Genomic DNA, 15587 nt, shown 5'->3' with positions numbered 1-15587 from the left:
AAGTGCAACACAGCAACAATAAAATGGAGGGCCCTTCCTGTGTCATTAACCACCGAAACAAACAGCGCATGATGCACAATGAGCGCTGTGAAACAGAGAATTGAGCCTTTACGCGTTTCAAAGAGAAAACTTCACCACTGAAACAAACTGTGGTGCACACATGTTCGTCAAGCTAAAGGTGCAGGTAGCACAATGACACTCCGGTATTCTTCACATGCTTACTGTACTTACTCAACGTTACTCCTCATACGCAAGCGTATCAAACGACATTAAAAATTAACCAACTTGATTCAGAGTCAAACCTCGAAAATACGAAGATAAATCTCCCAGCGCGCGCCTTTTGATTTGTTTTTCCTGCAGAGTGTGACGCGTGTTTACAGTCAACGCGACAGGAACTATTGACTCTTGAGACGGCGAGGTGATCAGATTTATTCGACTTTTCTCTTTCAAGGAGCGCCCAAGAATTTGAGAAATCTCTCCTCTCACACATACACACACACACACCCCGGACGCACACTTTCTCCCCGGCATCACTTCACTTCACTTCCCACTCAGTAATTACAGCGAGGCCGAACTAGTGGCTGCCACCTAGTGACCGTCTTCCCCAATAATCATGAAATATCTCTATGGCTCGCGCCCCCACTCGGACCATAACTCTCCTTTACTGCAGACAGCTCCAATAAAGGATTACAATTACAATTAAAGTAATGAGCAAAGAGGAAAAAAGGAAAATCTCAGAAGGTTCCCTTGACTAACTAAATGGTAGCCTAGTTTCTTGACAGAATGGAGTTACCATACCAGACTCATTACCGACTCCCATTTCTTATTCTGCCCCAATAATTAATTTGGAGCGTGTTGAAACCTGGAGTTCTCAAAAATTAAAGTAATGGTTTTAAAAGTGATGAATGTGAAACGGATTGAAAAATGAATCATCAAATAAGAAGAAGAACTTCTTGTTATTTCTGCTTTATGGCGTCGGACGTGTAAAAAGGATTCTCTTTTTTTGTTTGTTTGCAGGGGGGGAGGGGGTGTAGTTTAGAAATTTTATAATGCGGTGAAGAAAAAGAAAAATCCACACATGCACGTAGGACAGGCCGCTTGAAGTGAAAGGATACATGTTTCCATAAACACATGTTCCACGGGGAAAGTCATTGAGGACAAAAAATAACTGAGTCACGACCTGAGAGTAACCTCTGACTTCCTGGTATCACCACTGTGTTACATTTGTGTTACACCCACGCGCATGTGAAGAAAAAAAAAATAAAATATCTCTTTTCGGAGCGAACATATGAGCAACATCTGTCCGCCTGCGAACCATGAGGCTCAGCAAAAGAGCCATCCGGGAGAGAGAGAGAGAGAGAGAAAGAAAGAGAGGGGTGAAAAAATTAAAAAAGGAGAATGACAAAAAAGGGACAGCGGACAGCAGAGGCAGTGGTACCTTCATGTCTCTGGCTGCGCCAATTACTGTTGGCACGTCCTCTCCGCCAACCAGCCAGCCAGGTCACCCACAACCGCTGCACTTAGCACACTGCTCCTTTATTTCTCCCTCTATAGAAAGATGGCTATTGCACAGGGGCTACGGAAATTTGGAGGCTGCCGAGCCAAAACAGATCACTTCAAAGCGGCTTATTTAACGCTTGCTAAATTTTTCATCACAGTCGCTTAATATCCTGGGGAAGGAGAGCTTTTGAAGTTGCTGCGAGACCGGGGATGTTCTTCTTACAATTCTTTTTTCCCCTCCCTCCGCTGTACTAAAATCCCCAAACCTAAACACAAGAGCACACACCCGGGTTCGCACCATGTATGCCCACGTGCGCACACACTCACACTCACACACAAGTTGTACGGATGGCACACATGCAACTCCTGCACGAGATAACCGCATGCTTGCATACCCACACAGAAATGCACCTAGTCATTCAGAGTGCAGAATCTTTTTTTTTTTTTTTTTTTTTTTTAGAGATCAAAGAAGAAAAGGCTTGATACTATCAGTGATACCTAGAAGTGTAAAGGCTGGGTTTGGTGAGGGGGCAACTCTGTTTCTCACCAATAGCAACTCATTTTTGTAAAGGACAATCGAGAAAAAGTGACACTGGACATATTACATGATGAGAATTGCAAAAAAATATGATGTCTTATTATTTTATTTCTTTTAATATAGGCCATTAATACGGATATAGTTGTTATTTAGATTGGTGGATGGAAATAGCAAAGAATATAAAGACATCACGATAATAAATTAATAAATAATAATGCATTTTAGGGTAATTTGGTCATGACTGTGAAATGATATCACTCAAAATAGTCAAATAAGTTAAATATAGTGTTTTATTCCATACATTTAGTTTGTCCTCACAATACGCAGCTGTATATTATGTTAATGTAGTTCCCATTTTCTGTGGAACCTATGCTCATAGATATCGTTGGCATATGTTTGGATGGATTTAAAAGCAGTTATAACAGAGTTGACTGAAGGGGGTGAGCGGTGATCACTGTACGGAGAGAGCACACACACCAGGGAAACACCAGCAGGAGACTGGCAGGGGTAATGGCCGTGGCAGGGATGAGCGGAAGGTGGGTGGGGATAATAGACTGAGAGGGCCGGGGTGAGGGCGAGCAAACAGCAGCGCCAGAGGCAGCGGCAGCAGCAGCAGCAGAGGCAGCGGTGGCGGCTGGCAGCGACTGGTATACCAGTCAACCACGGGACTCGCATAGGCCCACCCTTTCTTCTCTCTTACCGCAGCCCCCGATCTGCCCCCTCTGGCCTGTGTGGTGGCAGAGGCTGTGGCACTGGCCCCTGAGCTTGGCCCTCTTGCCACTGAGGATAGCCCATGCCGTGCAGAGTGCCAGGGCCTGCTGATCTGGGCGAGGTGAGTCAGAACCTGTTAACATGACTGGTGTCCCCAGTCTGACACACTGGCTTGTCTGACATGCACATGTCAATGTGCACATAAATGTTATACAAACGTGTGTGTGTGCGCTCTCTCTCTCTCTCCCTCCCTCCCTCCCTCTCTCTCTCTTTCCCTCTCTCTGCCCTCGCAACCCTGCCAGCACTCCCTTTCCTCTCATCCAGATAAAATCCTTTCAGACACAAATTTCAATTATTCACCTCATCCAAATAATGCCATGTGACAAGAATTATCCCTACTGTAATAATCCACTTAACTGGGAAAGAGCAGCTCATCAAAAAGAGAAAGGAGAAAAAGGGCTGGAAGTGAGGGCGGGCGGCGGCGGCAGCGGTGGTGGGACTTGTCAACCGGTCTCGAATCAGGACCCTCATAACAAGAATTTCTTCCCTTTTTTGAGGAGGCAGTCTTGAAGCGCACGGGGATGATGAAATTGAAGTAAATTGAAAGAAAGCCTGGGAGAATGCTCCCACAATCAATAACCCCAGGATTAAATTAGCCTTGGCATGAAGGGATGATGGGGGGAAGATGAAGAGTGAATGGTGGTGAATGACATTGAGACATGTAGGCTGAACAATAGAGCACTCCTCTAACCTGGATGTTGTGCCCATACAAGGACAGCGAATGTACCTGAGACGCATTCCGTCCCACTTAGCAATAACACAGCATTCCTGGCAGTAATGATCACTTGGAACCAGGAATGTCTCATAAACACTTGCCGTCATGCATTTCTGAAAAAACAACTTAGGTGTATTCTTGCTAAATCTTACCATTTGATAGCATTAACAACTTATACAGTTTGAATGAATGAAGCCGCCTGATTAAGAATCCCAAGTTAAACAACTTTATCCAAGTCTTTTTTTCTTAAATACTCTTCTCTGAGAACAAAAACGTTCAGGCTAATTATTGGCAAACCAAAACCTTCCTGGGTCTTGACATAGAATGAAAAAAAAAATAATAATAAAAAAAAAAACAGCAGGCTTAACAAAGAACAACAAAGATATGCAGTCAAAGTTTTACGCTATAAATGATTAAAGCAACTGAGGAAACGTTGGCGCAGTTAAAATAGACCTTTCTCAATCCTTTTTCCCCTCTCCAAAGACGAGGAACATAAAGTACACTCTCATTATGGCTTGGGGACACCGGAGTGATGCTAAAGTGACTGTCTGCTAATTGGAAGCCTTTAACACTGAATCTCCCTTGGGAGTTTGTAATATCATCCGATTAGCCAAATAAAAGTCCGTAAGTTATCAGACCTTAAGGGGATAAAAAAATAAAAAAAACTGTTGCGGAGAATTTGCAGACTTTTATTTTTATTTCTTTTAGGAACGCTACGGCTGCTGATTTCAGTGGTAAGCACATAATTAAAGCAAAGGGACTGGCTGGTGAAGTCAGCTACTTAAAAAAAACTTGGCTATTGTGGAGAATTAGTATTAGAAATCATGGCATCTGCAAAATTTTGTGATATTTGAAATGAACTGAATTATTTATAAGAACATACGCATAACTTTTTCTTGATTACACGAATTGTAATCATTAAAACGTTACACAGAAAATATCATGTAAATATGAGCGCTATTTGATGCGAACCAATTATCTCCGTCTCATTTGCAACTTTTAGCAAACGGGCATGCTTAAAAATGATTTTGTGATTCTCGTCCATAATTCTCTCATCAATCAAATAAGCTGTTTAAAACGTTGGACCCTTACCAGTGGTTCTCTGGGGCGAGCTGCTGCATCGTCTCCAAGTGGAAGGCCAGGCTGAGAAGATAAAGGAACACTTGTATTAGAGTGCCATCTACTGGAGGACACACATTAACACGTTTCACATCATCTTACATTTGAAAGTCCAAATCAGTTCATTGTAGCAGGGAAGTATAAGACGGTACCATCTATGATCATGGCAAATGGACTTAAAATATAAATAAGCAAATGGGAAAATACAGCAAAAATTACTTTAAATACACTCAGCTAGCCTTCGTCTGTCCTGTAGAATAGTCGTAAGTGACACGAAGCCTGGGCACATGCTCATATACACACAGCTGCCAAGACATTAGGTAAACTATATAAAACAAATGCACTGTAACATAATAAAATAACATAACTTCATGACTGTTAAAGCGATGTAAGGAAGGTGATGATTACTGGATGATCATTCTGGAGGATGTAGTTTGCGTTGCTGTTAAGCTGGATGGAGTTAAGTGCTTCTGTTATTTGGCCAAGGCCCCTGAATAAAGTGGGGTTGTCAAAATAATAGGAACACGTGTCAGTAAAACAAATGAATGGTGCTACAAACCACAGCCTCCAAAATGAAAACACAGTTGAATCAACAGCTCTCTCTGCTTTTTTTAAGCAAATTAGAGTAACCCTAAGATGAAGCTAAGATTAGTTATATATTAAATGCATTTGGTTTCACTAGTGTACCTAATAAACTGGCAGGGGAGTCTATGTTTGAAGACTGAAATCTGTTGCTCATGTACTATATTATCTTACTCAATTATCAATAAAGTAATTGCTTGCTAGGATTCAAGACAATATTTTATTTCCTTACTTTATTTTCTTCCTAGCTTCACTTGTCTCTGGTGTAAGTCAACATATAGTCTACATGTATTGATTTAGTTCTCTCCACACTGCATCATACCTGGTAGCTTATGTAAATTATTGAAATCAGTAGCATTGCAAATGTGGCAACAGACTGCAGAAGTGTGCACCTGTCACTGGTGACATGTTAACATTTGTTTTCTTTGCATGGCCAGGTTTTAACCAACTCGGTGTTAGCAAAGAGCCGAAGTACAAAGCACTTTGTACTGGCTTGTTTGGCTAGCAGTGACCTTTACATTCCAAATATCATTAACTCAACATAATAAGACACAGACGAGGCTACATGACCAGACAGAAAGACGTAGCTATAGTTGCTAGCCACCTGTGTAAGCAGCGCACATAAATTTTGGCAACTTCTGGTAAAAACTCCAAGAACCCTATGCGCCCACTAGTCAGCAGGAGCATGTCTGAGAGGCAACTTTAGAAACGAATACTAGCTAGCATGCTAACTAGCAGACTTAACATGCTAGCCTCCGTTAGCCGAGCAGCTACAAAACCAACATAAGGAAACCGTGGTACTGAAACTCCAACAAATAAAGCACATTAGGGAAGTCCACTGCCGCAGCTGGACATTAAGAGGTAAACGCGTTAGTAGCATGAAGAGACCTGGGTTTGTGGGTCAGGTTGATCGGTGGATGCCATCTTCCTGTCCCCCTTGTATGATTAAGAGGCTGCTCGACTGAACCGCACTCGATTGCTTTTCCTGATTCACAACAACCGGACTAACTTAACGGCAAACATAAAAGTACATTTGAACTTTTTTTTAAACTTGAACGTTATCTTAAGTGTTAATTAAAAAAAAATATATAATATTAATAAATGAAGTTTATGAATTTATTTGATACATGCCGCCTAATATTAACCCTTGAGATAATTATTGTTCAAGGTGATGCCGCGTTTGTGGCGTTGCAGTTTTCAGCAGAAAAAAGTATTGTTGATTAAAACAAATAAATAAATACACACACACATATATATATATAAACTCCTGTCTCCTGACACTTGGGGCTCGTTTTTAACTTTCTAACTGGCAAAACTACACATCCCAGAGTCCATAGCGCCACCGTGGCGGTTCCGCGTTCGAAGAGGTAGTAGTGGTGGAGAGCTGCTGTTGGTGTTTGACAGAATTAGGATAAGAGAACAATAAATAAAATACACGGTTCTCTTTACACAGCCTAGAATGACAGATAGGAAACCGTGTAAGGTGTGTAATTTCACCCGACAAAAATCATACGGGGTGGTTGTTCCCTCCTTAGAAGACCTGAAGAAAACGGGTGAGTTATCGTGCCAAAATCTTCTAAACGCGCCTTAAGAGGACTGTCTAATTTTAAAGCTTAGTTTTGATCAAAACTATGTGTGACACGGGAAGAATTCAAGCCAAATCTGACATAGAAGTCAAACTTAAACTCACGTGGTCGCACAAATGTAATTAACGACAAACGTAGTTCGCATTTGAACTGAACGACAAAAGCTCTGGATGTTTTGGAAGTGAAAGAGATTACATGATGTACAACAATCTTCCCCATTTATTTTTTTTTTTTTCATTTTTTTAAAATTCAAAACAGCAACAGTGCAGCCACGGTGATTTTGCTGCACGGCTTAATCCAGCTACTAAGAGCATTAACAGGAGGCGTGCAGCAACGTTTCCATTTTGCATCATGTTCAAACTTGCAGGAGCTAAACATGAAAAGTCGGTCCCCTTGTTCACCTCATTCCTTGAATGCTAGTCACCAGGCGTTGCCCAGATCACTGCAATCTGTGTATCCATAGAGGTGTTCAGACAGCTTGCATTGTATTGTTTAGATACTAGGTAAGGAGACCACTTATGCAATTATTACTGACACAATGCCTTGAGTGCTGTCATTTGGGAATTGCATTAGTTTATGATCCTTATTACACAGTTATAAAATGATACCAAGTGTCTTGTTGCATTAATTAATTCCCAGTCAATCCAGTTTAAGCACCAATAGCACAAGGATGTTCAAATACTAATAAAGTTACTCTAAAGATTCAATGGCGGTTTCCTCACCTGCCCTCTTAGGCGCTGCACTTCCACTTATTTCGGGCATTCCCAAGAACAACTTAGTAGTTAAACATTCCTTGCAAATCTGGGGCCAATTTAGGAAAAGCTTTGGACTACAGCTTTTCTCACTTAAAAGCCCGATTTCTGCTAACCATTTATTTACTCCTTCAATGGCTGATGGCGCATTTAAGAATTGGCACAGAAAAGGGTTGAAATACCTTGAAGATCTATACATTGACAATTGTTTTGCCAGCTTTTCCCAGTTAACAGAAACTTTCGGCATTGCCAAGTCCCACTTTTTTAGATTTTTACAAATTAGGCATTATTTACAACGTTTAACAACCCAATTTCCGCATAAACCCCCAGCCAACCCTGTTGATATGTTTCTCTCTGCTAACCCCACTTCCAAAGGTATCTTGTCTAATCTATACAGCATTATTACCAAACTACAATGTTCTTCAATGGCAGCTATAAAAACTGCTTGGGAACAAGACCTAAATTATACCTTCACAGAGAACACATAGGACTCGGTGCTTGATCGGATACACTCCTCTTCTATGTGTTCTCGGCATGCACTTTTGCAATTTAAAGTAGTACATCGTACCCATATATCAAAAACCAAATTAGCCCGAATGTACCCTGGGGTCGATCCTGTATGTGATAAATGTAAAACCGCACCCGCCTCACTTTACCACATGTATTGGACATGTCCCTCTTTAGATAACTTTTGGAAATCAGGAATACTCTGTCATCAGATTGAGCCCAACCCCTTGTCTGGTATTTTTGGCATAGCTCCAGATTTGAATCTACCCAAAACTACGCTTAACTTTCTGGCCTTTGCCACTTTACTTGCCCGACGAGCTATTTCATGTAAGTGGAAGGACCCAAATCCTCCTCCTTATTCACACTGGCTCAGAGACATGATATCCTGCATGAATCTAGAGAAGATTAAATACACTATTCAGGGTTCGGAGAGCAAATTCTACAAAATATGGCACCCCTTCTTGGTTTTTTATGAGAAACCCTCAACGACAATTTCTGAGTAGCTCCCCCCCATTTTATTTTTTATTTATTCTTATTGTTATTTTTTTTTTATTTATTTATCTTTTCATTTTTAATTTTATTATTTTTTTTTAGTTTAAGCTTTGGGTATTTTTTATTTATTCACTTATGTATCTATTTATTTGTTTGTTTTTTGTGTTTTTGTGTTTTTTGTGCTTTATGTATTTCACCCTTTCAGGTGTTGTTTGTGTCCTCTGCCTCTGCTCAGTGTTTATGTTTGCTCATGTTTCAATGTTTGGACAAGGGGTTGTGTTATGCCTGGGGTGGTTGTTGTATAAAAAATTGAAAATTTTCTTTCCTGTACAGTGATTGTTTTATGTACACTTTGAGATCAATAAAAAGACCATTGAGAAAAAAAAAGATTCAATGGCGGTAACAATCAAAACAAAGGCATGGATTCCTCATTGACGTAAAATGTGCATAAAGTTAAAAGACAAGCCTACACTACAGCTTGGATGACAGCCGGAGTAAACAGTTCAACCACTCAGCAGCAATGTGAGGCAAACAAGAACAGCTTTGATGAAAGAGCACCGGTGACAGCTCAGGTGGAATGACTTTGTTAAGGTGCACAGGTATTTGCTTGACTCACCTGACGATCAGGTGGTATGTGAGTTATTATTCCTTAGAATATTTAGCTCCTACACAGTCTTGGTGGTGCTGATCAGTTTGCTATGAAATTTGGATTCTTCTTTATGAGCTCTATATTGTAATTAATGTCTCTGTTTTTCCAACAGGGGGCGAGTTTCTTGGGTTCAAACCCAGTGACCCGGTCACGGTGGTCCTAGAGAATGATGGGACTATAGTAGAGGATCAAGCCTATTTTTTGTGTTTACCCTTAAACACAAAGTTCATGCTGCTGCAGGAAAAAGAGACATGGTCTCCAGTTCGCAAACGTAAGCGGGTTTATTCCTGTATGAGATTTATCTAGAGTCACGATGAAAATCACATCCTTGTGTTGGGTCCTCATTTACATATCGTTGTAGTTGATGGCGGCACAGCTTGGATGGCGAGGGAGTCGGTGTTGCTGGAGGCTGATGCCGTGGACTCCTCCGGCTCGGCCGCTCCCTGGTTGGAATTGGCTCAGCAGCTGAAGCAGGACCTGACCAGCATCATTCTCATGTCCGAGGCAGAACTACAGGTACCAGCATCATTGCTGTAATTTCAGTGTCCTGGTATGCGCTGGTAACAAAGCAATAACAAAATAATCCCCCTCTAAAAATACGCTATCCTCATTTGTCACCATCAACGTTTTAATCTTTGAGGATATTATGCACAATAAATTAATCGTACACACTTGGAATAGTCTGTTTAGCCAAACCTGATATGGCTGGTTTCTCACCATTTACTTCCACTGTTGTTCAAAAAATTATTTAAAACACATCTAAGCTCTCACACTGGGTGAGTTGAACCTTGAAATCATTGTTTATTATTGCTTAACAGTTGTCAATCTTACATTGTCTGTAATTACACACTAAAGTGTTTTAATGCAGAGATAGTCCAGAGATAGGCTATTGTCTGATGACTCATCCTCTGGGTTGCAACAGGCGATGTTTCAGAGCTTGATGTGTAGGCAGCGGTTAACACATATTGAATATCTCTGTCAAGGCGGCTGTTCCACGTGCCAGTCACTGTTTACAGCCTGACCAACAACATGAGATGCAGGAACAGAGCGTGTGTTGAGTGTTGCTCAGCTTAAACAACAGTTTAAAGCTGCTGTTTTAAGTCACGGACACACTAAACAGAAATCTAAGAAGTACCTGCAAATGGCCAGCCCAGCTCAAACCTGATACAATACTACCTGAACTCCAAACGGAAAAAGCTGCTGTCGTGCCGACAGATTACGAATATGAAAAACAAATCTATTTATAGATGTGGATCCAGAGCTAAAAAGTGTCCCAAACAATGGTTTATTGATGCTTGTTGAGCATATGTCGTGACACCTGCTGTTCCAGACCTTAGTGGATGCCCCGCACCCTGAACTAGCCTCTGCTCTGGGGTTCAGTGAGAAGAAGGCCGAGGAGCTCCAGGACACGCTGCAGAGGGTTTTGGACCGCAGAGAGGAGGAGAGGCAGTCCAAGGAATTACTCCAGCTTTACCTCAAAGCTGTGGAGAACGAGGACAGACAGCAGGACGAAGCTAGCCAGGAAGGTACGGCCGTGTCATTATGTGGTCGTTTTTATTTTTACCATTTGGAGCTAGTCCTTCTAAAGAAAGATACTTCATTCTTGTCTCGCCCTCTAAAGAGGTTTTCGAGTTTATGGCATGGTTTTCTGAAACACTATAATCTCTGTGAGAAGTTGCTACTGGTTTTTGGTTAGAAAGTCATTTTTCTTTCATATGTTGCGGTCGGGGTAAAGACCTTCTACAGAAACTGAGTGTTACTCAGCAATACTTGAGGAAAATCAACTGTAGTCTTAGAGGCGGCCCTGCTGTGGGATTTCTTGCCCCCGCAAATCTATTACTGTGTCTTCTGAAGAGCCACTAGTGTGTTAAATAGAAATTCTCAAGGAGCCCTATCTAGGAGCTGAGGCTGCGAATAACATAACAATGTAATGTCAGGTCTGGTATGTAAGTGGGACAAGGCATAAAGACATCGCTGATGTAACCTTAACCTGGATGCAGGCCTAATACAGTCCTTAAATCTAAGGAAACAATACATTTGCAAATGATTATTGGCCTATTTGTATTTGAAATAATCTGCAACAGAATAAATCAGTTAGGATGCATTGTCCTTTAACAGATGCTTTTTAATTAAATACAGATGAAGTTATTTCTCAATTGAAAGGCAACTGGACTTGTAGAGTTCCTTGAAGACGTTTAATCCAAGTAGTTACATCAGTTCTGTGTATTCTCAAGTTGTTTTGTTTTTTCATATGTTAGTGTTTGCTGATAAATTCTTAGTCTTTTCTCTTTGGTTCCTAATATTCAATTCATAACTGAAGAGCTGCACTTGAACCGTTTGGTCACTAGGTGGAACCATTGTTGCTGCTTAACAATCTCAACTCCTTCAGTGATTATAAAAATGTGTTAAACCCTTTTTTTATACATCAACATGTCAGATGCTGGAGATGCTGGGGATGTGATGGACGGACTGGAGGTGGACGCTGCATCCGGGTTCATGTCCAGGACGCTGATGGTCCTGAAAGGCAAAACATCGCCAGAGACCAGGCTTTCCACTGAGGATCTGCAGGTAGTCCGCTCGCACCATTGATCCAGGCCGCCCAAATGCCAAATGCCTCAGAGGATCCAGTCTTTCTTTGAACCTCCAGAAAAGTTCATACAGCGCATTTAGACCAATCTGAGCAGCCGGGGCACATTAACATGTCACAGTGTGTAATCTGTCCAGATAATTCATCATATTCTTACATTATTCCGTCTGATGCAAGGCTCTAAGCATAGATTGGATGTAAAAATGGACATAGCAAGCAATGATCACTGGTTTTACTGTTGCAGAACTGATGCATCTTTTCTAGTTTGAGCCAGGACCTTCCAAATATGGGAAGCCTGCTGGTGCGGAAGGAGTGACACTTGAAACCTGATTGGAGCACAAAGCTAACGCACACAGCATAATCAGTGTTGGCTAAAGGGCAAAATGCAATGACTCCATTCTGTTTAACTCTAAAACTGCAAACATAAAGTGCTTTTATAATCAGAAACCATTAAGGAAATAGGCAAGCATTTACTCACAGGAAAAGGTGGATGTCAGAATCCTTGAGGATCTCTTAGTATATTTAATTGAAGCCATGATTACAGTGAACCAAAAAGTGATTGCAACATGCTAACAAAAAGCAAAAAAATAAATCGAATACATGCAAATAGAATGAATAAATTACATGCTTGTCGACAGGTTGCATCTTTTGCCCTCCGACAGACTGTGCAGCCAGATTACACCGCTAACTTCATTCTCATGTCAAACCTTTTCTGACACAGTATCATCAAAAATCTAGGGTATATGCAAAAAAGATCAGCCACTATACGTTTTCACGTGTTCAAGCTTCCGATTTCTAAAACAAAGCTCCCTTCCATGTGCCTTCAGATGGTGGTGACCCGTGGGGTGGAAGCTATGCAGCAGGTGCTCGGCTGGAACAGAGAAAGGACTTCCGCGCTGCTGCAAGCCTGCGAAGCCGAACTAAACACGCGTCTCCAGCAGATTCAGGCCATGCAGTCCATCAGGAGCAGCACACAGCCGGACGGCAGCCGGCAGTCCAGTGCGCAGGGCGCTGGGGGGGACGCACAACCCCCAGCCCAAGGCAGCAACTAGGCCGAGGCTTTACCTGAGCAGAGACTGATAAGAATTCACATCACCTGCCTTGAATGCTTTTGCCTCAAGAGGAAGCAGGGTGATTTGCACAAGTCATGTTTATCAAAGGCGCACTGACATTGACCCCTTGCATCTACTTTCTATGGGCTGTGAAAATAACTACAGATAAACATATCGGTGGGAAACCTAACGCTACAGTTGAACATTTAGAGAAATATCCCTCATTTGCTGTCTTACTGAGAGTTATGTGAAAAAATAGAATCTGCTGCTGGCTCATATTCGTACCTGTACAGAAAAAGGTCTCGCAGTGTACTGGTAGCAAAATTTGCTTCAGCGCTTTTAAGAAAAACTGAATAAGAAGAAGTTTTTGTATAATTCCCGGCTAGTTTCCAAATAGTTTATCCCCCAGTTTCTAGTCTTCCAGCTAAGCTACCTGTCTTTATTTTCATTTGTAGCAAACAAATATAAGACTGACATCAATCTAATGATTTAACTTTTACCAAAAGCACCATATTTCTAAAGATGTGAATCTAGTGCACCAAGCACTTATTAGAATCAGCTTTGCTGTCCATTTTTGCCTTCTTCTATCCCTCAATGATTGCCAGATAAGACGAAAGGTTTGCACTTCAATTTATATTAGATCCTTGATGAAGTTAGAGGGTCCTTATGGATGTCCAGCAAAATACATAAACAGATTTATGTTGAAAGTGCTATCACAAATATAATGTTTATTTCTTGAGTAAAGGGGATTTTTTTTTTTTTTGTGAAAGTTTGCCGTCATCTGTTAACCAGGCTCTAAGATGTTATCTCAAAGCCCAAAAGACATCAATCCGGCATCAAAGCAATGCAATCCGAGTGCTAAAGTCCCCTTTAAAACCCTGTATAGACTATTGCTAACAGCTAACCCGTGTAAGAGTAAATATCTGTCCATACCAGCAGGTGGCGGTATTGTATATTCGTTATTCAGAAAGAGAAAGAGCGAGGTCTGAGAATACACAGAGTGTTTACAGAAACAAATTGCCTGTTACTTCATTCCAGATGATCTACTTGAACGTATTCGCAAACTGGAACGTTACGATGAAATATGGACGAAATGTTATTCCCCTAGTCCTCTCGTGTGCTGGTTCGCTAAGCTGCACAGTCAGTCGGAGTGCTCTCTCTAGACCAACGGGCTTCCCTCGCATTTCAGCATGCTCAGTTGACGGAGAAGGGTCAGGGGTCCGATTAGTGCACACCTCGGAACGATAAGGCCACAGCCGATCATAGACAGCCTCAAGTTCCCCAACTGCTGACCGGCTTGGTGTGTCATGGGCCTTACACAGGTCGATTTTAAACTCCAAAGACATGCTGGTTAGGTTAACTGGTGATTCTAAATTGGTCGTAGGTATGCATGTGAGTGTGAATGGCTGTCGGTCTCTCTGTGTCAGCCCCGCGATAGACTGGTACACCCTGGACAGGTCGCCTCTGCCTCTTATCCACACATCAGGTCATTTAGAGACTTCACATGCAAGAACAAACGGGTAGATACACTTCGGAAGCGTGATTAGTGCAGAAACCGGTCCAAGGGAGCAACAAAAATCAAAGTATCTGTAAAACGCTGTTAAACATGACAAATGAGATCACAGGGAGAGGACCCAACGTATTTGTAAAAACTAAAATCATTCCTCGCGGAGAAGGCGTACATGTGTCACTTCATGCACGCGAGCCTCGCCGTAGAAATTAGGGGCAAGAACGACGCAGATAACCTTTGAATTATCCGCGCAGCCGGACAAGTGCTCTTTAACAATATCGATTATATAGTACCGTGGAAGTTATGTATCAGTCTGGTGGCCGTGTGATGTAAGACGGCGCAGACAGTGTGTGCAGGTCCGTGTGACTCATGGACAAGATAGCTTTTCTCATGCCTGTCATCTCATCTGTCTCCTGAACAATGAATACAAATTATGGATTTGAATTTGCAGGAAAGATCGTTCTTTTTTTCTTTCTTTTTTTTTCCTCTGCGCATGTTGGTGAGATTGAGATGTCACTGCCGCGCTTGTACTTCGGTATTAGATGCTGGGAAGAGTGAAGCTTTCAGAAAGATGTCTTAATTACTCAGTATTGTGTTTGTGTGTGCCTCGCTTTTTTTTTTTTTTTTTACTGGACCCTTTTGTATTTAATCTTGTAGAGAAAATATTACAAAAAGAAGTTGTGTGTGACTCCAAAATAGGGGATTAAAGGTACCTTTTTTTTACATGCTGACTGGTGGAGGAAGGCTTTTCTTAAAATAAAACAGCATTTAATCTTTTAACTACGCCGGTGTATGACTGATATTAAGATGATTTAGAATTAGGCACAATCTGAATGAAAGATAATAATTTAATTCTTCTACCTCTGAAGAATAAAAGGTGAGCATTGTGTAGAGACACAGAACATTAGCTTTGGCCTCAAAACCAGTAGCTCTGTGAAAATAACATTTAAACACCTTAAAATACTCCTGAATTATTAGCAATTTTGACAAGGAATCACCTTTATATTTATTTCTACGCTAACATACTATTTTCACGTGTGAGCGAAACACTGACGAGCATGCATACAATATGTATTAGCGACAAGTCTGTTGGCAGCGTGCTGCTGGATATTTTCCAACCGCTGGTTAATGGGTTTCATGGTGTGCGTAATTCCTGTGGAATTGGCTCCGACTAGGCTGAACAGTTAGGAGTGAGTGTGGCAGCGCAGGAGCAGTCGATTGTGCCGT

The 15587-nt window shown here is 41.6% G+C and overlaps 2 protein-coding genes across 2 annotated transcripts in view; one reads left to right on the top strand and one right to left on the bottom strand.

Moving 5' to 3' along the window:
- pex14 (peroxisomal biogenesis factor 14) overlaps positions 1-6179 on the bottom strand; it is a 43674-nt gene extending 37495 nt beyond the window's left edge. Inside the window, exons 1-2 of the mRNA XM_084553353.1 lie at positions 6114-6179; positions 4617-4667 (exon numbers count right to left, since the gene is read on the bottom strand). Coding sequence (XP_084409479.1) covers positions 4617-4667; positions 6114-6149 — 87 coding nt within the window. The 5' untranslated portion in view covers positions 6150-6179. The remainder of the gene's footprint in view (positions 1-4616; positions 4668-6113) is intronic.
- A 283-nt stretch (positions 6180-6462) lies between these two features.
- Positions 6463-15087, top strand: dffa (DNA fragmentation factor, alpha polypeptide). The gene is made up of 6 exons (XM_084554318.1): positions 6463-6778; positions 9324-9482; positions 9573-9727; positions 10542-10737; positions 11649-11779; positions 12626-15087. Exons 1-6 carry the CDS (start codon positions 6685-6687, stop codon positions 12848-12850), a joined length of 960 nt encoding a protein of 319 aa, XP_084410444.1. The 5' UTR covers positions 6463-6684; the 3' UTR covers positions 12851-15087.
- Positions 15088-15587: the final 500 nt, after the last annotated feature.

This window comes from Chelon labrosus (assembly GCF_963514085.1).
Source record: "Chelon labrosus genome assembly, chromosome: 10".
NCBI classification, from domain to species: Eukaryota; Metazoa; Chordata; class Actinopteri; order Mugiliformes; family Mugilidae; genus Chelon; species Chelon labrosus.
The sequence above is the reverse complement of the archived record's forward strand: the minus strand, read 5'-3'. Positions and strand labels throughout refer to the sequence as shown.

Excerpts from the sequence above, each read along its gene's own strand:
- dffa (XM_084554318.1), top strand. The coding sequence starts at position 6,685 with ATGACAGATAGGAAACCGTGTAAGGTGTGTAATTTCACCCGACAAAAA. Across the intron at positions 10,738-11,648 it reads GGACGAAGCTAGCCAGGAAG|ATGCTGGAGATGCTGGGGAT; the intron begins GTACGGCCGTGT and ends TCAACATGTCAG. Across the intron at positions 11,780-12,625 it reads TTTCCACTGAGGATCTGCAG|ATGGTGGTGACCCGTGGGGT; the intron begins GTAGTCCGCTCG and ends ATGTGCCTTCAG.